The 22,365-nt window shown below is 39.7% G+C and overlaps 3 protein-coding genes across 4 annotated transcripts; 2 read left to right on the forward strand and 1 right to left on the reverse strand.

Moving 5' to 3' along the window:
- Positions 1–725: 725 nt before the first annotated feature.
- On the forward strand, positions 726–2,242 carry LOC135617817 (NAC domain-containing protein 48-like). The gene is made up of 3 exons (XM_065118456.1): positions 726–920; positions 1,002–1,276; positions 1,590–2,242. The coding sequence occupies exons 1-3, from the start codon at positions 731–733 to the stop codon at positions 2,067–2,069; spliced, it is 945 nt and encodes a 314-aa protein (XP_064974528.1). The 5' UTR covers positions 726–730; the 3' UTR covers positions 2,070–2,242.
- A 1,003-nt stretch (positions 2,243–3,245) lies between these two features.
- LOC135617816 (probable methyltransferase PMT26) lies at positions 3,246–9,359 on the forward strand. Its single transcript, XM_065118455.1, has 9 exons — positions 3,246–3,404; positions 4,318–5,327; positions 5,408–5,557; positions 6,193–6,463; positions 6,533–6,643; positions 7,004–7,178; positions 7,274–7,546; positions 8,340–8,534; positions 8,868–9,359. Exons 2-9 carry the CDS (start codon positions 4,338–4,340, stop codon positions 9,094–9,096), a joined length of 2,394 nt encoding a protein of 797 aa, XP_064974527.1. The 5' UTR covers positions 3,246–3,404; positions 4,318–4,337; the 3' UTR covers positions 9,097–9,359.
- A 1,391-nt stretch (positions 9,360–10,750) lies between these two features.
- On the reverse strand, positions 10,751–22,360 carry LOC135617819 (SNF2 domain-containing protein ENL1-like). 2 transcript variants are annotated; one of them, XM_065118457.1, is made up of 20 exons: positions 22,119–22,324; positions 21,341–22,041; positions 20,122–20,252; positions 19,962–20,016; positions 19,508–19,744; positions 19,348–19,403; positions 19,173–19,263; positions 18,716–18,853; positions 18,525–18,602; positions 17,362–17,571; positions 17,205–17,276; positions 15,799–15,879; positions 15,595–15,713; positions 13,898–14,009; positions 13,161–13,229; positions 12,933–13,027; positions 12,631–12,759; positions 11,356–11,406; positions 11,143–11,284; positions 10,751–11,064 (listed from the first exon to the last, which is right to left on the reverse strand). In XM_065118457.1, the coding sequence occupies exons 1-20, from the start codon at positions 22,306–22,308 to the stop codon at positions 10,894–10,896; spliced, it is 2,928 nt and encodes a 975-aa protein (XP_064974529.1). In that variant the 5' UTR covers positions 22,309–22,324; the 3' UTR covers positions 10,751–10,893. The 2 variants fall into 2 exon arrangements, 1 of the variants encoding a protein (XP_064974529.1); XR_010488863.1 differs by lacking the exons at positions 10,751–11,064; positions 11,143–11,284; positions 11,356–11,406 and having other exon boundaries at positions 12,933–13,055; positions 22,119–22,360.
- Positions 22,361–22,365: the final 5 nt, after the last annotated feature.

Here is a 22,365-nt window from a genome sequence, read left to right on the forward strand (position 1 = left end):
TTGTCGTGGGTCCATTCGCATATGCATATATTAACCATACGAACGACATGGTCATCACTTCATTGCATGACCTTCCTGTCTCTTTGGTCTACGTCGTTTGTTTTCTGTCAAGATATAAATTCAAGTAAAGTATTAATCATTATGTCATGAACTTTATTTATATTTTATTCTGATTCTGCTTCCAATTTTTAGGAATAATATGATTCTAGTTTCAATTTGATTCGAAATCATCGAACCCAATCTCTTTCAATTCCGGTTCGGTTCGAACCGACCCTGCTTATATTCCTCATCGTTCAGACTCGCTCAAGACTTCCACTTCAACGTCACGTGCCAAACATTCCTCCGAATCCCCATCCTTTGGTCATATATTCTAATGTCTCCAATCGAATGGTCATCTCCCATACCTCATCTCTTTCGCGCCCACCCATCATCCATCATCCATCCTTATCCGCCCACGTCCCAAACGCACAGCCAACGCCGCCCTCTTTTCCCGAATCGCTACGTGTCGATCTGCCAGCGGTCGGACCGCGGGACGCCGGTACGGCTCGGACCGGGTCGCGACAAAACCGGTGACGCAAGCCGTGACAGAATCCCGCCGCAATCCTCGCCAGGTACGTTTTGGGATGGCCTATGCGCGACACGTGTCGACCCGGCCCGGACCGGTCTGCCACCGCGTTGTCTTGCTTTCCCGAACTTTAAAGCTCCGTCGCGCCTATTAATCAGCTCCACGATGATTGCTGATCGAAGCGAACCGGCGATGAACGGCGGCGGTCTGCAGCTGCCGCCCGGGTTCCGCTTCCATCCCACGGACGAGGAGCTCGTGATGCACTACCTCCGCCGCAAGTCCGCCGGCCTCCCCGTCGCCGTCCCCATCGTCGCCGAGCTCGACCTTTACAAGTACGACCCCTGGCAACTCCCAGGTAGAGCTTCTGATCTCGACCGCGTGTGATGCCTGCGTGGTCTGGGTCGGATGGTGATCAACCTGTGATCTGTCGTGACAGGGATGGCGTCGTACGGGGAGAAAGAGTGGTACTTCTTCTCGCCGAGGGAACGGAAGTACCCGAACGGGTCGAGGCCGAACCGGGCGGCACGATCAGGATACTGGAAGGCGACCGGGGCGGACAAGCCGGTCGGGGCCCCCAAGCCGGTGGCCATCAAGAAGGCCCTCGTCTTCTACTCTGGCAAGGCCCCCAGGGGACACAAGACCAACTGGATCATGCACGAGTACCGCCTCGCGGACGTCGACCGCTCGCCCCACAGGAAGAACTCGCTCCGGGTACGTAGACACCGTTTCTGCCGCCTGTCACCGTAAGAATCCATTATCGTCTCTCTGAGGTGTCTCCCTTTGGTACCAAGAGCCGAAGCCCGCGGGCGTGGGTGACCACCCTGCTGCAACTTGCCCAACGTTGGCTTCGCAGGTTGCTGTCAGGGTGAGGGAGGCGTTGGATGCTTGTACCATTTAACGCGATTATAATGAACGGTAGTGAGTGAGAGTGGTCACAGGAAATGACTCTAAAGAAGAAAACAAGTATGAGCGGGTTGACGGAAACAAAACGATATTAACATTTGGGACGTGTTGTGGTCTGCAGCTGGACGACTGGGTGCTGTGCCGTATCTACAATAAGAAAGGAAGCAACGGCTCGGACAAGTTCGGGACCCGGGACCGGAAGCCGGCCGGGTCCAGGTGCCTCCGGCCGCCAGAGGATAGGAAGCCGGCGCTCGGTCCGCACGCGCCGCTGCCGCTTCCGGCTGGGATCGCCCCTGGGCCGCTGCTGCCGGCCGAGCTCGCGGACAGCTTCGCGCCGTCGGACTCGATGCCGAGGCTGCACGCCGACTCGAGCTGGTCGGAGCACGTGCGGTCGCCAGAGTTCACGTCCGAGAGGGAGGTCCAGAGCCAGCCACGGTGGCGCCGCACCGAGTGGGACCGGGCCTTCGCTCCCGCCGCCAACTCGGCCTTCCCTCACCCCGAGCCGGGTCTGCTCTCGTCCGAGTTCGGCGACTCGTTCCAGGACATCCTCGTGTACCTGGAGAACCCCTTTGAGCCGTACGCGCACTACGTTAGCACGTAGCGCCAACCGAGTGGACTCGGGTCCCGGCTGTGGAATCGGCTGGAAGAGGATTGCGGCCGTCGCCTCGGTCTGAGTTGACTCGTAGATCCATAAATTGTCATCAATGCGTGTATATGTAGATTGGTTCTTTACGGGTGGGTATACACTACAATGGCAAAATATTCACTCTCCAACCCTCCAAAGTTTACAGATCTAATCATTTGAAGCCCCTGCTGTCATCTGAAGACAACCCACAATCCCAGGCGTTCCCTTTCCAGCACAAACGTACAACGCTGGTATCATCGTCCATAGCTACTGTCTCTCTCTCTCTCTCTCACATTGCCGGCATCATCCATTCCTACGAGCTGGCATTGACAGTGAACTAAAGCCTCTCTCTCTCTCTCTCCTGTCTCTTCTACAACGCATACACAACGTTAGTATCATTCATTCCTGCAAGCTGGCATCGACAGTGAAGAGAAGGCCTCTCACTCTCTCTCTCTCTCTCTCTCTCTCTCTCTCTCTCTCTGTGCGCGTGATCATCAGGTTGCCAAAAGATCATACGATCACACCGCACGTTACGGGGTAAAACAATATAGAAAAAGCTTCAAGTGGAGTGCTCACGGATAAGATCTCCGGTTGACGGACGCCAACCAGTGTCGGCGACCACCACCGCCCCGGCACCCGTGGGGCACGTGCGTTCGGTGGCCTCCCCACAGCCCACCGACACCACCGCATTTACTCTATTATCCTCGTGCCTTCGCCGATACTACATCGATGCCGTCGCTTCTGGAGTTGTCGTTGAGTCCGTGGACGGGATGGGCATTATTGTCATTTCAGTTATGGATCACAAGTGGACATTTGCCCGTTGGAATTGCCGTCGTGTCTCCACTCTCGCTTCTCGACATCTTGTGCTCCCTCGCATGTATGTAACTTAAACCATACCTACCGTAAAAGACAGTTTAGCTCGTTTATATCTGCATCTTTGTTTCTTTATTCTCCGATTGTTAAATTGGATCGCAGGAACATATGCGACAGAGTCCCGACAGAAACCGGGCTCGGATCAAAACTACCTGACTTGTGATTGGACAATGAGTGGCCCACAACAGCACGAGTCGTCAGCCCCAAGGTATCTTCAAGCATTAAGGCAGGTACGAATTTGCGTAGTTATAAAACGTATCGTTTCTCTTTATCGAAATAAGAAATAATGCGCCGTTCCCCAACACACCTTCTCTCGGACTCTATAAACTGCCCTCGCTCGACTCGGAGCGAGATCCAAACCTTCATGGCGTCGTCATTCTCTGGCCTTCGATCCTGCTCCGCTTAGATCCGAAGTGGGTCGCAGCCCGAGAGGGAGAGGTACGAATCCATGCTTCCTGTTGTTTGGTCTTCGGGATTCCACATTCGTGCTTCGTTTTCGTGTCAATTTGCCCGCTGTATTGGTTCTTTTTGCTGCTTTTGATACTTACTGTACGTGAGCCCTATCGTAGATCTTTTAGCTCTGGTGAGCTTCCCCTTCTGTGCTTCTTGCTTAATGACGGGAAAGTTTTTAGCTTGGCGATGTTTTCTCTTTTGATCTGGTCAGTGCTGCTTGATTTCAGTAGAACTGATACAATTTAGTTGACGGCTCCGATTTCATGGTTTCGTTTCGGTCTATGGTCAATACTTGGTTCAATAGTGTAGATATGCTCGATTTTACCCTTCTCGCATCTTGTATATTCTGTTCTCTGGTTTGGATTTCGTTCTGTGCTTTCTGGTGATTGATTCTGGAACTGATTTTATCTCAAATTGTCATCGAGGCTTTGTCATTTGCCTTTTCCGAGATGGTGAGTGAGAAAGTTGGAATCTTTTTTTTCCTAAAGTTGGTCACTCTCATTATCGTGTTATATAGATACTTCATTCGTCAAGTCCATCTTCCAGTAACTAAGAATTTTTTCCCCAATGCATGTAGAAATATTAGACTCACCTCACCCACGCAATTCTTGATCAGTTTGTTGTTTTGGTATGTTTGTGGTCGTTTAGCTTCACTTAGCATTTGATAGATCTCCTTGTAATGGACAGTTCATTGAAATATCAAGCTTTATGACCGATCTGTATCATGTCCTCGATAACAGGAAGTTTCTCATCCATGTTTCCTATCCTTTGCTAGATTTTAGCGTCATTGTGTACTTGATGAACGTGATTGTTCAGGTTGTCGTCGAAGAGTGATAGAGAGCTCATCTATGTTTCTTAACTTTGTTGCCATCTCATAATTTCAAGTAAATAATTGCAGGGTAAATCACACAGTCAGACATGGCATTTGGGAGAAGTTCACGTACAGACACAAGGAGGACATCGTCGTCGTACTGTTCGACAATGACTCTTGTCGTATTTGTTGCCCTCTGTTTGGTTGGGGCATGGATGATGACATCCTCAGCCATGGCTCCAGCAGAGGTGCCTTCACCCGCCACCAAATCCGACATGAGTGATAAGGTTTCTCGGACTAGTTCTAACCCATACAAAGATGGTTCAGATGATACGAGTGAAGATTCAGTTAGCGATGATAGCAGCAGTGGTGAAACCAACATGCCTAATAAATCAGATTCTGAGTCAGATAAAACATCTGAGAAGTTGGAAGAGAAAACTGAAGAGGAAAATCCTACCAAGGGAAGTGATGATATTAATAATGACTCAGATGATTCATCGAATACTCAGAATGATGGTGATGCAAATGGGAACAAAGGTGGGGAGACAATTGAGGAAGCTGGAGATGCCAAAGAGGGAAATGACACAGGTGATGAGGAAGGTGGTCAAGAACAGAAGCCCAAGCCAGAGCAAGATGAGAAATCCGATGGTGATAAAACTGAGGATGGGAAAACTGACAGTGTTATAGAGGAAAAAGTGGATCAAAGCTCTGATGAAGACAAAGATGGCAGCCAGTCAAGGGACAAGGGTAACAATGAGGTTTTTCCTTCTGGGGCCCAGACGGAGCTTTTGAATGAGATCAGTACACAGAATGGAGCATGGTCTACGCAAGCTGTAGAATCAAAGAATGAGAAGGAGGTCCAAGCTTCTTCTTCATCCAAGGGTCAAACTATAGAATACAGCTGGAAACTGTGTAATGTCCAAGATGGAGCAGATTATATCCCTTGTCTTGACAATGAAGCAGCTATTAAGAAGCTTCGCAGTACCAAACACTATGAACACAGAGAGAGGCACTGTCCTGATAATGCTCTAACATGCCTCGTTCCTCTTCCTGATGGATACAAACGACCGATTAAGTGGCCCAAGAGCAGGGAAAAGGTACTTGCTTTGTCTGTGTTTGCATTTGATTCTTTATATTGTAAGGCTTAATGAATTTCCATCTTTTATAATCACCGCAGATATGGTACAACAATGTCCCCCATGCTAAGCTTGCTGCAGTAAAAGGACACCAAAATTGGGTGAAAGTTTCAGGAGAGTATCTCACGTTTCCAGGTGGTGGAACCCAGTTTAAACATGGTGCACTTCACTACATTGATTTCATCCAAGAGGTTCACTACTGATCTTTTTACATGAATGCTACTTGCACTCTTTTTGACTTGAGCATTTGTTAGTATCTTCTTGGGTGATCAGGGTTGCTCATTTGTGATCTGGGTGACCTCAGTCACCCAAACAACTTCTCAATTATAGGGGTAATGTTGCATGCATTGACACTCTCACATCGGTGGGAGGCTTGTGCACTAAGTTCGTCCTTTATTTTGTTTGTTAGTCCCTTATTGACCATGCTCTCTACGTATTCGAGGATTTTTGGTTCTTGATTGGGTCTTCTTTGTGCTTCTTTTACTTATATGTTATCTTCTACTGTTCCTGTTGTGTTCATGCTTGTGAATTTTGGTAAAAGAAGCCTTCCAGCTATGGATCAATTTAAATGTATAAGTTTTAGATTGTGGACAAATTGCATCACAATTTTGTATGGCATGACCTATTTGGTTCTGTATATGCAAAATTGTTTAGGTGAAATTAAGTAGGTCTCTTTGTTACAGCCATAATGGCTGTTCTTTATTTTCCGAAGTTATTGCATCTTGTATTTCTAGTTTCTTATGAATGGAGTGTTTTTAATTTTATAGCATGTATATGTTAACTACACTTGGTAAGCATTTTTTTTTCATTTCACTTGTAATTGCAGTCATTGCCCAACATTGCATGGGGAAAACGTAGCCGTGTCATCTTGGATGTCGGATGCGGAGTGGCAAGCTTTGGTGGATTTCTATTTGACAGAGATGTGCTGGCCATGTCATTTGCACCCAAAGATGAGCATGAGGCCCAAGTGCAGTTTGCTCTTGAGAGAGGAATTCCAGCAATATCAGCAGTCATGGGAACCAAAAGGCTTCCGTTCCCGAGCAAGGTCTTCGATGTTGTTCACTGTGCCCGCTGTAGAGTACCGTGGCACATAGAAGGTAGTTTGTCTTCACACACACTGCTGCTATTTTCTTTATAAAATCGACTTTTGAACTTATAACATGCAGGTGGTATGCTTTTGTTGGAGTTGAACCGGTTGCTGCGCCCTGGTGGTTACTTTGTCTGGTCTGCCACTCCAGTGTACCAAGACCTTCCGGAAGATGCTGAAATTTGGAAAGGTAGAAGTTACAAATCATTTTTTCCCCTTATTTAGCTATGTTGCAATAGATTTGTTGAAACAGTAACGGTGAAGTTTTTGGACAATGTGCCTTTATACTTTGTTTTTTTTTAGTATTCACAATCTTAATTTCACCTAGGAGCAAATCATTTTAGTCTAATTTTCAGTCATTTGACTATAAAGTATAATATCAAAAGCTTGAAACTACATCCTTCGAGGACAACTTAAATCAATGGTTGACATGAATACATGCATAGTCTTCACCTGCTATTTATGAAATGTATTCTTGTAGAAACATATGCTCAAGTTTATATAACTTCTGAAAATTGTAACCAGTTATTGTTTTGAAAACTCATTCCAGCTATGTCTGCCTTGACGAAATCTATGTGCTGGGAGATGGTGACAAGGAAAAATGACACACTAAACCAAGTAGGGTTGGCTGTTTACAGAAAGCCTTCTGACAATAAGTGCTATGAAAAAAGAGCAAAAGAGAACCCTCCTCTGTGTCAAGAGTCTGATAATCCGGATGCAGCTTGGTATGTTTATTATCTTCAGAAGTGGATCAAATGACAGTCCATTTGGTAATTGTTAGCATTTGTATTAAATTTGATGCCTACTTATATGCATTCAGGAATGTACCTTTGCAAGCATGCATGCACAAATTGCCAGTGGATCCGACTAGTCGTGGCACAGTGTGGCCAGAACAGTGGCCACAAAGGCTTGAGAAGACACCTTACTGGCTGAGTGGATCACAGACTGGGGTTTATGGAAAACCTGCACCTGAAGACTTTCAAGCAGACTATGAGCATTGGAAACAGATAGTTGGCAAAACTTATGTCAATGGGATGGGAATCAACTGGTCTACTGTGAGGAATGTCATGGACATGAGATCTGTCTATGGAGGGTAAGCAAATAGAATGATCATTCTAGTTTTGTGCAAAAATGTACTGTAAAATAATAAATTTTGGGTAATTAGAGTTTAGTGCTAATTTTTGAGCGATTAGAGCGTTGTGCTCTTCTTTCGCAAAATTAAGGCTGCGTTCTCTTGGTCACTGTGACTTGCTAGGGTATTTGTGATGAACATAACCCCTCTATCCGAATTTATTGTTCCACCGTCCTCTAGGATTAACCTGGATCAATTAGAGTTTGCCGTGTTGTTACCTTATGCATGCTAGTTGTTTAGATTGTACTTCTTTTATATTGATCAACTAGTCATTTAGATCTTTTTTCCTCTTTTAGTCGGTTCTTACCTAATATAAAGTTAACCTATTCAACAATTTATTGCCATAGTTAGAAGCCTGTTTGATACAGAACTCTTGGCTCTGATATTAAACTTATAGGATATTCTTCCTTGACAAGGGGCTTCTTACTTTGAGGAAAGATAGAATCTTCGAACTCATAATAGTATCTCTCATTCCATGCTAAATCGAGTAAATCAATGCTCATCGTTTGTCTGGTTTTTTTCTTACAACCGTGATGCTTTATGTTGATTGGAAATTTTGATGCTGAATCCAATAACTACCCATGTCGTGTATCTTAATGCTTTATTGTTTGTCTTGTGAAAGACATTTTTCAATTGTTTCCTGATACAATTCGGACCCTTTTTTTGTTATTATTTATGAGACAGTATCATGCCCTTTTTTACCGACCTTATTAATCTTTCAGCTTCTATACATTTTTCTGGTTGTTATTTGCAGTTTCGCTGCAGCATTGCGGGACATGAAAGTCTGGGTAATGAATATTGTCTCGATTGATTCACCTGACACACTTCCTATTATTTACGAACGTGGACTGTTTGGGATGTATCATGACTGGTGTGAATCATTTAGCACGTATCCAAGAACATATGATCTTCTCCATGCGGACCATCTATTCTCCAAACTTAAGAAAAGGTTATTTCCTGACACTTCTTATTTCAAATAAAAGTTTATAATTCATGAATTATGCTTCATAGTATTATCAAGCATTCAGTGCTTAATGTAACATGAACTAATGATTCTGTGTCTATCAAGCATACCTTTGCTCCTCTGTCTATGATTCATAGCAAAAATGAAAGATGATAAATCTAGACTTTGTGTTTTCTAATAATTTGACTGCTGTTCGTCTATGTTGCTTAATTGTTATCGATAGAGGGGGGTGAACTGTTGCGTAGTCATGAGACTCAGAATCTACGATACTTGCTTTTGTTGATTAATATTAATTGTTTCTGTGGCATTACGCCGTAGGTGCCGATTGCTGCCAGTAATTGCTGAGGTGGACCGGGTACTGAGACCTGAAGGGAAGCTGATTGTTAGGGACGACGCCGATGTGATTAGCGAGATAGAGAACATGGCAAAGTCTCTCCACTGGGAGATCACACTGACTTACTCAAAGGATAACGAAGGATTGCTGTGTGTTCAAAAGACAATGTGGCGGCCGCAAGATACTGAAACCAGCATGTCATCGTTGTCCTAACGCCTCCTTGCAGGTGGATGTAATGAATTTTGCTGGTTCTGCTTCTTCATCTTTAACTTTTGCTGCTTGTCACACCCAAACTCGCATCAAAGAAGAGGAGCTCTCAAATCAGAGTTTTAACTGTAAAACTATGAATTCTTTCCACCAATCAAATATTTATCCATTCTTACTAAGGGATAAATAATCTAATATTGTTGCGATTAGCTTAATGCCAGCCCCCATGTTTCCCATAATATGATAAGCAGCTTTGGCGTTTTTGATCTGATCTTGTTGAGGATACATACATGTGCATGTAGTCCCAATTGTTTTGTGGTTTTTGTGACTTGCAGAATATCAATATGTGCTGTCATCGAATATAGAACTTGTGGAAAACCTATCATGAATTAGTCCAGGTTTTGATTGTGATATTGTGGAAGTGATCACATCAATGTGGCAATGTAATGTTAGGCAAAGGTATTAGCTGGCTTGATGGTGAAAGCTTCTGTACCTCATTTAAGTTCTTGTCTGGTTGTAACGTGACCTTCTATGGTTTAAGGGTATGCGTTCTCTGTAGACTGTTCGTTGGAGTGGTTCAGCCCCAAAGTGTCATGCAAAAGTTGTGCACTTTAGGAGTTACAAGAATATTCATATAAATATTTGGTTGGAGAGAGAGTTTAAGGAATATTTATATAAATATTTGATAGGAGAGATAGTTCATAACCAATCCGAATTGTCTCATGGATATTTGAAAATATTTCTACGAATATTCTACAAGGGATGTTGTTTATAATCGACTTGTACTGTCTCCTAGATTATCAAAAAAAAATTTATGAATATTTTATAAAAAAAAGAATTATCGACCCAAGTTACCTCCTGAAATATTCTATAAGGGAGGTTGTTAGTAACCGACTTGAACAGTCTCCTAGACTATCGAAAATATTTTTATAAATATTTTATAGAAAAAAGACGACTTGAACAGTCTCCTAGACTATCAAAAATATTTTTATAAATATTTTATAGAAAAAAGAATTATCGACCCGAGTTATCTCCTGAACTCAAAGAAATATTCCATAAGAGAGATTGTTTGGTAACTTAATTGAACCTTTTTCGCATGAGCCTTACATGGTTGACTTATTATATATTAGGAACATACCTCTTTGATGCCCTAGATAATACACCTATAAACAATAGAAATTAAAAGAGATAAATGCCAAGCTTTGATTTGGTTTCAACTATTAGCTTTGATTTGGTTTCAACTATCCATATCAAAGTCTCGAGATATTTCGATAGTATAACATAAGTGTGATATTCAACCAGACAAACACACTGTGATCCCAAAGCAATTTTTATCTTCAACAGAAAAAGGTAAAACATATATATTAAAAGCCATTTGTACAACCTTTCCACCAAAAAGATCCACCAAAGAGGATTAAGAATCCAATATGAAATTGAAGGGAAAAGGAAAAAGAAAAAGAAAAAGAAAAAGACACATAACCGCAAAAAAAAGACCCTCGAATCTGATCATGTTCTTATCAGAAAAGCATATCATATTCATACATGTCAGCCATACAGAAAGTACACCTCTAATGTCAAATAATAACATTTCACTAACTATATTTGACGAGGATAACATGAGGCCAAACATCCAACTTTCAATCCGTGACACAAGATCTGATTAAAGAAAGAGCCACCAAGCAAATTGGCCTTATAAAGTGATGCAGTACATCACTTAAATATGGTACATAATCAAAACCTTTTGGCAATAAAGTGATGCAGTACATCACTTAAATATTTCATAAAATTATGAGGAAAACACAATCACATCAAAATGACTTTGTTCAACTCCTCCGTGACATCATCTATGCTAATTACTTCTGGTTCCTTCCTTCGTATTGAAGAGGCATTGTTAACTGTCTGAAGCCGTTGTCTGAGTTCAGAAATCTGTTTCCGGATCTTATCCCCACTATCTGGTAGTTTCGCGACCAATGCCTATGACCCAATTTTTTAACCAGATTATGAGTAACTAGTCATATATTGCTACCCCGAATTACCAAAAATTACTTGTACCTTGTCTCCTAGAGTTTGAGAGAGGCGTTTAATTTTTGACTCTATATCTTCTGGACTGGCCGTTGATGAATTTGTCAAAATTTTAGGAGTGTATCTCCTAGAAATGAACTCCTTATCGTTTGGATTGAACGCATGCTCAGCCCTGTAAACAAAGAAATACTTTAGCATGTCTGTAAGACATGTTCTCCATAACTTTGTAGTTGAGCATAATACCCATTGGACCAGCCAGACTGTGAATTTCTCACGATTTTGTTCCCCATAACACTGCACACAGTAACAGGTTAATACAGTCAACCTTAGAAGAAAAAGTACTGATGAATTCCACAACTACATTCTCAAATATGTTCAATGCTAAGGGTCATCATAACTGCATTAAACAAATAAGGCACGTATCATGAAGATGAAATATTATGTATAACTAGCGTCTCTGTACTGCAAATTATAGCAGACCAATCATCAAAAATGGATTTAATGAAATATGAAAAGGGAAAAAAAATATTTCTGTTTCCGTTTGTAGAAACATCTATTATCCCCATTCATGTCTAGATATTTTATGAAATATGAAAAAATAGTCGATTATATATTTAGAAGTTGTCATTTGACATTCCCTTACATAGGATGGTAGATTTGTGCCTGATGGTATTGATGACTTTGTGCAATGGCCCAGTACATCATGTTTGGAAGAATCTTAAAATCAACAGCTTAGGAACATCATCAATTTCCATCTGTCAGCTATTTGGTCCTTGATATGCATATATGTCATATTAAAAATTATGACAAAGAACAAGGGCATCATAAATGGCATCATAAATTATGACAGAATGCAACAGGTCGTGGACCATATGGTTATTGATTTTTATTACAATATTGTTTCTCACCACTCAACTTGTTGAGCTTGAATCACTGATCCAGAAATACTAAACCAAAATGTTTAGGACCAAGTTAAGCAATTTTTATAAACCAATCTAATTCTTTTCTCATTTTTTATGCATGACTAAACTGGTGTGTTATAATTTTCTACATAATACTAGTTTAAAATATAAGATTACCAACAAAAATATACTTCTTGAACTCCGGTCACAAATATGAGATAGCGACTCATTTCAAACTAAATCTATGTTAAACAATGAGATAATACACTTTCCTATAACATTAAAAGGAACTTTGTATGTCATAATTTTCAAAAATATAATTATTTGTAATTATAGTTATCCTTATTCATAAGTGATCAGAAGCGCCACCAATCAGCAAGGACAAAGCTAAGCACATTAAAATATATCATCATGAAAATGAATTAATAATGAATAACCATAGGAAAGTGAGCTCAAGCATGGCACAGATATGAAATGGCATTGTAACGATATCAGAAAAAATATCAGTATATTAAAAGTTTTATGCCAAGAAAACTCAAGCATGGAACAAATATGCATGAAATTGTATAACAAGACAAAGTAAGCTAGTGCTATGACAAGTAAGGTGAATACTGACCTTTGTATTTTGTCATTCTCATGAACAGTTGGCACCACTGCAGTCTTAGAGAATAACAAACTATGGTGACTAACACCAGCAATACCTAGTCTCTGTAGAAACTCTATATGCTTCATCAAATAGGCATTCCTGACAAATGTGAAACATGAGAACTATTAAATTGCGACCAATCCATGTGTCTGTAAAATTTTAAAAACCAAAATTTGAAGATTTATCAAAATATGATCACTAGTTGATGACAGCATAAATCCTTATGTTGCTGATCATGCTCGTCAAACTGTGAAGCTGAAAAGAATCAGTACATATTATGTTGCTGATCATGCTCCTCTTGTAGCTGTTTTTGAGTGAGTGAAACATCAAATCCTTGTTCTGGGAGTCTAAAAAGCTCTTGAATATCCTATATACCATATACAGTAATCAACATGCTGTTACAAAATGAAAGAAGTATTCATTTATAGAGGGACTGCAGTACGACATTTTAATAGTTTCATATCAAAAGAAAAAAAATTAACAAAATTTTCTGAAAATACCTTCTGGCTGAAATATCGAGTCTGTTCTTTGTGCTCTGTAGCCGTCTTAAATAAGCCACCCTTGAAGACCTGCAATATTTATTGACTTTAATAAAGTACAAAATCAGCAACAAGACTAACAAATTATTTGTCAGCATAGGTTTGGCACTTTTGAACTTATATCTCAAACAAAAAGTGGCTGAAAACAGGCATCATCAGAACCATTTTGATCGAGTTATTACTACAAATTTGAATATAACAATACAGTTAGAACTCTTCAGACACAACAGTGGGTTGCATAAAAATTTTATATGAATAAGACAATGAAAAGAAAATTGAAAGAAGATAAAGTAGTGAAAAAGGTAACTGTTATGATCGATAAACTAATCTTGAAACCAAGGTTCGCAATACCGTACTGTACCGATATTTCGACCTGGGCTCGGTATCGGTACGGTACGATATATCGAGTTGTACATCCAGGTGTGCCAAGTACTGTAGCACTACTACAGTGCTGCAGTGCACGCGGACTGGTAACAGGCGGTCCGCGTACAGACAACCTGTCGGACCGGTACGTACCGCCCATACCGGGCGGTATAGTTTGGTACGGAAGACCCTGCTTGAAACATAACGAAACAATTTGTTATAATCACTGAAAATTGTATGGGATATTATCCAAGAAACAAGAGTGATCATAAGACAAAGAATAGCTAATTAACACATTCAAAACAGTAAAAGGAAACAAGATTCCAAGGTCTGACCTGCATTTTATAAATCTTCTCTTCAATTGTTCCACAAGTCATCAATCTATAGACAAGGACATCATTCTTTTGCCCTATTCGATATGCACGGTCAACACTTTGATTATCCATACTGCACAATAGCCAAAGAAAGCCAAAACTTAAACAAAAAAACCAAGAAAAAAAAATCAAATAATTGCTACCTTCCACCCACTCTGATAGAAACGAGGGAAAAAATTAATATTCATTGGGAAAAAATTGAAGTAAAATAAAATGCATATTAGAAATCCCATAAAAAACATTGACATGGCACATGGTGGCTACAGGCAGCTTAAACAGTAGCACAATGAAAATTTCACTAAGAATTTTTTTCCTCCTTTCATGAAGCCAATGTAAGAACCGGAACTAATAATTCACAAATGTAAGAAATTTTTGTGGTTAATCTAACCGATACATATATAACTAGCAAAATTCCCAAGAACCTATACATGAAAAATATTTCTATTCTAAGATATTAGTTACATAGTTCAATTAATAACAACTCCGTAACATGTAAAAACAAAATAAAAAAGTGGAAAATTTGCACAGAGAACATCTAGCTCGCAAATGGAACAACAAACAACCATGTTTAAAGGCTATCTTATGAATATTTGGCAGAACTAAAAACATTAACAACAGATGACTAACACTTGCAAGGCAAAAAACCAGTTTTACAGTATTTGTTTATTGTTTCAGAATGGTACATGAATTCATGCATAATGAATCTCCCCTTTTCATGATAAAGTTTTAAGTGAAACACACTAGAAAAGAACACAACACACATCAGTTCTACGAATACAAACACATTCCAGAACTTCACAACTACATAACTCTACATGGCTGTTAAAGGGCAATAAGAAGTATTCACAAGAACCTCTCTACAATTTTTATTATTGTGAAGTTGAACAAACCTAATAAAAACAAAAATCTCCGAAGACTTCATTTATATGTCACTCTATCTTTCTGAATTATTTGATTTTATTCAACCCAAGAAAACCTTGCAAGAGTATAATTATTTGCTATTCCTCAGAACTAATGATATCCCAATGGCAGCATTATAATAGCCAATTAACCCTTCACATAAAGGTTCCAGAGGGACGCTCTCACAAGGCATGACACATAGTGGCAATATGCAAAAGCATATATGCACAAATTCCATTTTTTCCTTCTTTTTTTATGTTTGCAAATGGTAAGAGATGATGACAGGATTAATCTCAAGACCTTGCAAATTGACATCTTCCAAATCATGCATTTAAATTACAACTTATTTATAGCATTTAAAATAAGGATGTTAATCACATAATCCATTTAAGAAAACAAATGCATATTATACTTTATTATGAATTCAGAAAACTTAGCTACAACATCATCATGCAACATTTGGAACTTGACCACTATGAATTATTTAAATATGAAACAAGAAACTAACTAAAAAGACCAGTATGCTAAAGGTCGCCAGTGCACAAGACATTCCGCTAATGTGTGGTTTGAGGAGGGATAACCTACATAGCCTTACATCACAAAGGACAACCTTACCATGATACCAAAGCTCACCCATTAAGTTACAAAGGGTCATCACACTCATAAGTTCAAATAAAAAACAAATATACGATGACAAGATCAACAATTGATATGTTTACGCAAAGAACTATTATCCAAATATAAGCTGTCCGACTGACCTTGGATTCCATGCTGGATCAACAACAATAACACGATCTGCTTTAGTAAGTGTAAGACCAAGTCCACCAACTTGTGATGTCAATAAAAAAATTGGAGCTCCTGGACCTTCTTGAAAATCCTAAAAACAAGAAACAGTACTAGTGACATAATGCAGAAAAGAAACCATGAAAGATGATACATTTGTTCAAAAAAGATGAATCAACCTTGACTATTCTCTCTCTCTCATGAATTTTTGTAGTACCATCAATTCGCAAAAACTTGTAACCCTCACATGTAATTGCTTCCTGCATAGAACAAAACTAATAAAAGAAGTGCTGTAACGAATTGCAGGTAAAATTACAATCTAAAGTCCACTGTTCGACAAGAGCTTTCCAACATTTGGATTATGATACATATTCTTATGCTGTGGGAAATTCTTCTCCCTGCTATTAAATGGGAGAGAAGCTACATCATGACAGACTAAAATTACTAACTTAGAAGACCCTCTATGCCTGTCAACTATAACCAAAACAAGAAAAATCTAAAACAAATTCAAATCAAATGCTATTAGAAATTTTTTATTGGACAAATTTGACATCAATAGTTCTATATTTTGCCTATGCCACCTAAAAACACCAAACCTATAAAAGCCTTATAAAAAGTCACTTTGACCCAAGGTTTAAAATCTCATATGGTGCTGATACTGGAGGATGACCATACATAAATGGTATCAGTGTGAATCAGCATACTGACTCATTCTGGGTTAGTACCAGACTGTAGAGAAAGAAGAAAAGAGGGGAGGAGGAATGATAAGACAGGGAGGAGGAACACGAGGGATAGAGAGAGAGAGAGAGAGAGAGAGAGAGTCTGGACGAGGAAGAGTGACAAAAAAGATAGTTGTCATAGCTATCAATTTTTCTAAAAAAAAATCAAAGTTATACCGTTTGGTAGGCTTACCATCTGGTAAACCCAGTACAATTAGGATATCAGGCAGTGCAAAACATCCCAGACAAAATCATTCAATTTGCGTCTAATTGTCTGTCGAATTGATAAATAGATAAGACATAGTACTAACAGCTATCCTTACCTATCATTAGCTAAAAACCACCCAGAAATTGACTCATACAATAAGAAGCTAGTGAAGATCTTAACAAACTGCTAAAAAGCAGCAACACTCTACAAAATAGATGATTAAACATCCAACAATATGACATACACAACGATGTTCAATCTGGATAGTAAGGTTCCACAAATTGACATTTAATAGGTGCTACTGAAGCTAATCACAACCAAACTTCCAAATCTGGACCTACTGATGGCATGAAACAGTATTTACTAGTCTGACCAACATTGGAACATAAAGCTCGATATCAATACCATACATTCAGTCAGTTTTTCTATTATTTCATAAAATGGTACCGAGCGAATGATACATGTTGGTATACTGTCTGATGCACCAGTATCATATCATAGACAGATTAAGGAATAGGTAAGGGACTGAGATTTAAATCCTTAGTGCAACAACTAAAACCATCCTTACCAAGAATCTAATAGGCCTGGAAAAGTAGCCTAATCATACAGAGCATCAATCTCAACAAGCAAAAATTAGTAGCAGATTATGAAAAACAACCTGAATAAGATTCAACATTTTACGAGTCTGTGAGAAGATGAGTACTACATGTCCCTCTTGAACTAAATTTTCCTGCAAGGTAAGAAATAAGGATATGATAATCTAAAAGCATGCTTGGTGTGCCATAATATACTAACAATAATGACAATGTTCTAACCAGTAAAGACATTATGAAAGATATCTTGCATGACATGTTATGATCTATTTGTAAAATACTATCTTGGTCAGTCATATTTGCCAAACTCATAGCCATAGCTTCAACAATGCTGACTTCTTCACGGTTTAACATTGAATCCATCCCTTCAAGTACACCTTCAGCACCTTTCTTGGTCAAAAGCAATGGATGATCACATATTTTCTTCAATATCTATTTCCAAAGACAACAATACTTGGTCAGATTTTAAAAAAGATATTGCAGCAATAAAACAAATATCAAAGAATAAAAAAAAGTCCCAAGTATTCACCTAGCATCACTTCTATGCATTTACTATTTTAAATACAAGAAAGAAAATCCAAACATGTAGCATATAAAGTAATGGGAAAAGGCAAACCACAAGAGATCACTTTCTACAGAAAAGTGGCTGAGAGAATTTATTATTAGGTTATGAGAACTCTCATCTTAGTGGCAAACTGGCAATGGCAAAGGACCAATCAGCAAGTTTGAATTAATTCAATTTCACTCTGTTAAGACCTAGCATCTACTCTTGCACACTCTTTACAAGTTGCTTTGTTTCCTTATGTTCAACCCACAAGATTTCCACTTTGAAGGTGGACATATACTCCATATCGAGGTGGTTCCTGCATGAAGATACAGTAATACACTATATACTCCATATCTAGCGAGAACAAGGTTAAAAGAAATTGAATGGAAGCCAGGCACCAAAGCTTCAAATAAACTATAGTCTACAGATATCAATGCATATTACGAACAAGTGCTAATTAGTATTTAGTTCCATTGACATTTAAGATATTGAATGTTTGCTTTTTGCTTTTTGCTTTTTAGAAAATATCAAATAAAGAAGTTGTTTTTAATACAATTCATAGTCATTCTTCCATGGGTTCAGGAAAAGAACACCAGAAGAACTGTAAAAAAAAAAACCCCATATGGAGAAGATAACTGAACACCCAAAATTTTCTGAAGGATGATTCTTTCAATAAAAATTTTGTAACGATAAAGGGAAAAAGGATAGGTCAAAAATTGTGCAGAACATACATGTAAAAGAAAAAGAAGCTCGAGAACATTAATTTAATTGAACAGCAGAAAATAAGTTTTCTAGCAAAACATTAGCTTAGACTAGACACAAAAGTGGTGATAGTTACTGTCAAAGCAGCTAAGGGTGAACCCTCCATTGACGCATGAACCAGCTCACTATTCAAAAAAGCTTCATAAAGTTGCCTCTGCATCCACAAGAACATTTTTTTGGGGTTGTGGGGGGGGCGGGTGGGGGGCTAGGTAAAGTTAGGGAAAAAAAAAACTAAAAACAAAGAGATGAAGAAAATAATAGAAGTACCTGACAAGCTGTTAGTTTTAACCAAACAATTATCTCACTTTTCTTGGAGAGCTTTACACTGTTAGCTCCATCATCTACACAAAATACTTCACTCTTCAAGCGACGGAGAAAGTAAGGCTTTATTCGCTCTCTTAGCTCCTATACATGAGAAAAATCATATATATCGTAGTCACAGAATCCTAAACAAAACAGCATGTAATAAAAGTCATAATGAGGCTCATGTTCACAATGAAAATATTTCAGGTGTTTATGTGTTTATACAAAAGCAATATCAGTATGATAGAGCTTAATTTTAAAACACAATTTGTGTAAGATCATCTAAACCAGAACAGAAAATGTTTTTGACTCGGGTGTCTGAAAGTTACAGGTTGAGTATTCTCCGGAAATGATTCTCCGAGAATGAAATAGATTACTAAAGATAAGATGGAGATCCCATTCCCAACGTGGAAAATCCTACCTTAGCTACAGTGGAACCAATATGTTTTTCCCTGTCAGAAGCGTTTTTGTCATTTCCACGAAGGATAGGGTTTTCATATCTTATTTTGAACCTAAAGAAAACAAACAGCAGTCAGATTTTATCAATGCTACAAAGAAAAAAGAAAAGTCATTAAGCAGTAAGTATAGTTCATTACGTATCCTTGTCACCCAAGATATCTGGGCAGCAAAAATTGAATAATGCCCATAGTTCCTATCAAAAAGCAAAATTCAGCTATCAGGAAGCCCGTAACTCAAGATATTAAAAAAGAACTTTGAAAACAGACGAGCATAAGGAGTAAACCAAATAAGTATTACCTTTAGATTGTTCTGAATTGGGGTTCCACTAATTATGATGCGATGAGAACTTTGTATGTCAGATATGCTCTTCGATCTTTGTGTCTTAGGATTCTTTATGATATGTCCCTCATCAAGCACAGTGTAATCCCACAAGTTGTCTTCCTCGCTTTCATCTCGGTCAATAAACCAATCACCTCTTATAGCTTTTGAGTTATTTCGTACGATGTCATATGTCGTGAGAAGTACACCACCTTCCTGCAAAACGCAGAAGAGTCATCAAATTTTAACCAAGGGTCTATGATAGGCCTAAAGAGATTTCTGCAGGACCTAGAATACATTCCTATATTTGTAGATCATGAATATGACATCTATAGATAAGCAAGGATGATCATTCGAGCAAATATTCCAAATAAAGAATAAAGATAAGAATTTCAGTGCAAATTTAGAAGAAAATTATAATTTATATCAATACCTTAAGCACATGTTCAAGTTCGTAGCGGCGGCTTGTTGCATTAGTTCCAGAGTAGCTACATTAGAAGAAATTTAAACAAACAAGGGGAAAAGAATGTACTGAGTATTAACAATATGTGTAAAACCAAATGTTAAAAGAAACCATATATACAGTTTCTCACTCCCTAATCTTCTCGCTAAGACCAACAACAGATAGTTCCTTCATCCAATGAGCAAGAAGTGTCTTTGGAGCAACGATCAATGCCCTCTTTATTAAGCGAGAGTGAAATAGTCCAGCCAAGAAAGCAGAAACCTGAACAATGTTTCAAATCATAACCTGAGCATTTCACAAGGCTTTATAATGCATTTTAAATAAAAATGCATAATATATCACATTTGCACATCTAAGTCAAACTTTAATCGTTCAAAGTTCGGTCTACTTTGAAGACCTTTAATTATGTGTCTATACACATATAGCTCCAACTTGAACAATCATATAGCGGTAAAAAGATGCAGTTAATGATTTCAATATCAAAGAATAGGGAAATGATGGATATAAATTTAAAAAAGTATACGAAGATAAAAAGGTAGCACCAAAAGAATGCTTCAACATGGAAAAGAACGTGGACTAAACTCCACACAGCCGACCAGCATAGCTATACCTATTCCGGAGAACCTGAAATGCTCCATAACGATTGTCATATGCCTATGGTCCAGAAAGCTATTTAAATCCCCTTAAATAGCATAAAAAGAATGTTTGATCCTAATATATACATAAAACTACAGCAAATAATTTTAATGCAGAAGGGACGCCAAGCGCTTGAGGATCTTGCCAACCCGAGGTCCGAAGTGGGTCAATGCACAGCCTGACACTGCATTTAAGCCAGAAAATCTTTTGAAAATAGAACGCATGCCCACAGTTTAACACAGATAGTGGTCATCCTTAGGTCTAATCATAAGAACATCAATCATGTCCTGTTTCGGACATAGCAATAAGAAAATAATTAACAAAAGACATCTGAACTGTGTGATTTCTTAAAGAATCAATTATTTAAATTAACTCACAAACGATAGTTGCTCATTTCAAGAAAATGTCAATCTCCTACTCATGGCAACTCCAGCAATAAGCAAGTTGAATGCAAGACCTAGACGACTAGCAGCTAAGAACAAGTCAAGCAATAAGGTATGATCCTATGAAGGCCAAGTATGACATTGAGCACACATCACCTGCAAAGGCACAAATCATAAGACAGAAGTACAACAACAAAGCCGTAAAGTCTCAACAATTATAAGACAAAGGTAGCATGACAAATTGAACAAGTGTGGAAAACAAGGAAATGTAAACCTTTCTCAAGAAGCTCATAGAAGTAGAACCAAGAAAATGAAGATCCAACATTTCACCTGCATAGTCTTGCCAAGCCCCATGTCATCCCCAAGAATCCCACCTGTGTCACCACAGTGAAGCGTCCACAGCCATTTCAAACCGTCCCGTTGATGCGGGTATAACATCTTGAAAACCCTCTCGGGAAGCCTGTACGTCCTCGACTTACCGCTGCCACTGCCAGCCATAGTGAAGTCATCCCCATCTTTACCATCACGACCCGAATCCTCCACATCGTCATCACTCCAAAAGTCACCCGATTCACCCTCGTTCTCTTCCCCCTTCGGCGCCTGCTTCTTTCCACCGCTTCCTAAAACCACACAGTCGTCCTCCTCTTCCTCTCTCCCTTCCACATCATCATCCAAAGAAAAAACTCTCGCCGCTTTATCTTTAACCTCTTTTCCCTTCTCGATAACCTCTTTCTCGACACCGGGGCTGGAATGAACCGATGAAGGCGACAACGAGGAGGTGGCGCTCTCATACTCCACGGACGGCTCCGGCTCGCGGACCATCGGCTTCGACCTCGGCTTCGGCTTCTCCACGGAGAGGCAATCCAGCCGGGAAGTGAGATCATCAAGGATATCGCGAATACTCTCGCCGTCATCGTTCTCCCCGGGAGGCGAATCCAACCATTTCCCATCCGGGCTCTCGGCGTCTACAGAGGAGGAGATCTTGCAAAGCCGCCGCCGGCCTTCGATCTTGATCTTACGAACCCTAATTTCTGATCAAGATCCCCAAAAGAAATGACCATCCGCGGAAGATGCCATCGGAAGACGTGGGATTGCGAGAAATCGTTACCTGAGCGAGGGCGAGAGCGCGAGAGGTCGTGGACGAGGCGCGCGTTGCGCTCGTTGAGGCTAAGGGGTTTCCTCTCCTCCGCCATTAGAACAAGAAGAGGGGCTTCTGTTCTCCCCTTTCGCGCTGCAATCGATTTCTTGGCCTCCGAGGAGGAGACGTTGGCGTTTAAAGAGCGACGAGGGGAGCGCATATAAGTAGTTTTATGGGGTATCGACGGCGTCGAGACATCGGTTTGCCGCTCGCTGCA

The sequence above is a fragment of the Musa acuminata genome, chromosome BXJ2-7 (genome assembly GCF_036884655.1).
Source record: "Musa acuminata AAA Group cultivar baxijiao chromosome BXJ2-7, Cavendish_Baxijiao_AAA, whole genome shotgun sequence".
NCBI lineage: Eukaryota > Viridiplantae > Streptophyta > Magnoliopsida > Zingiberales > Musaceae > Musa > Musa acuminata.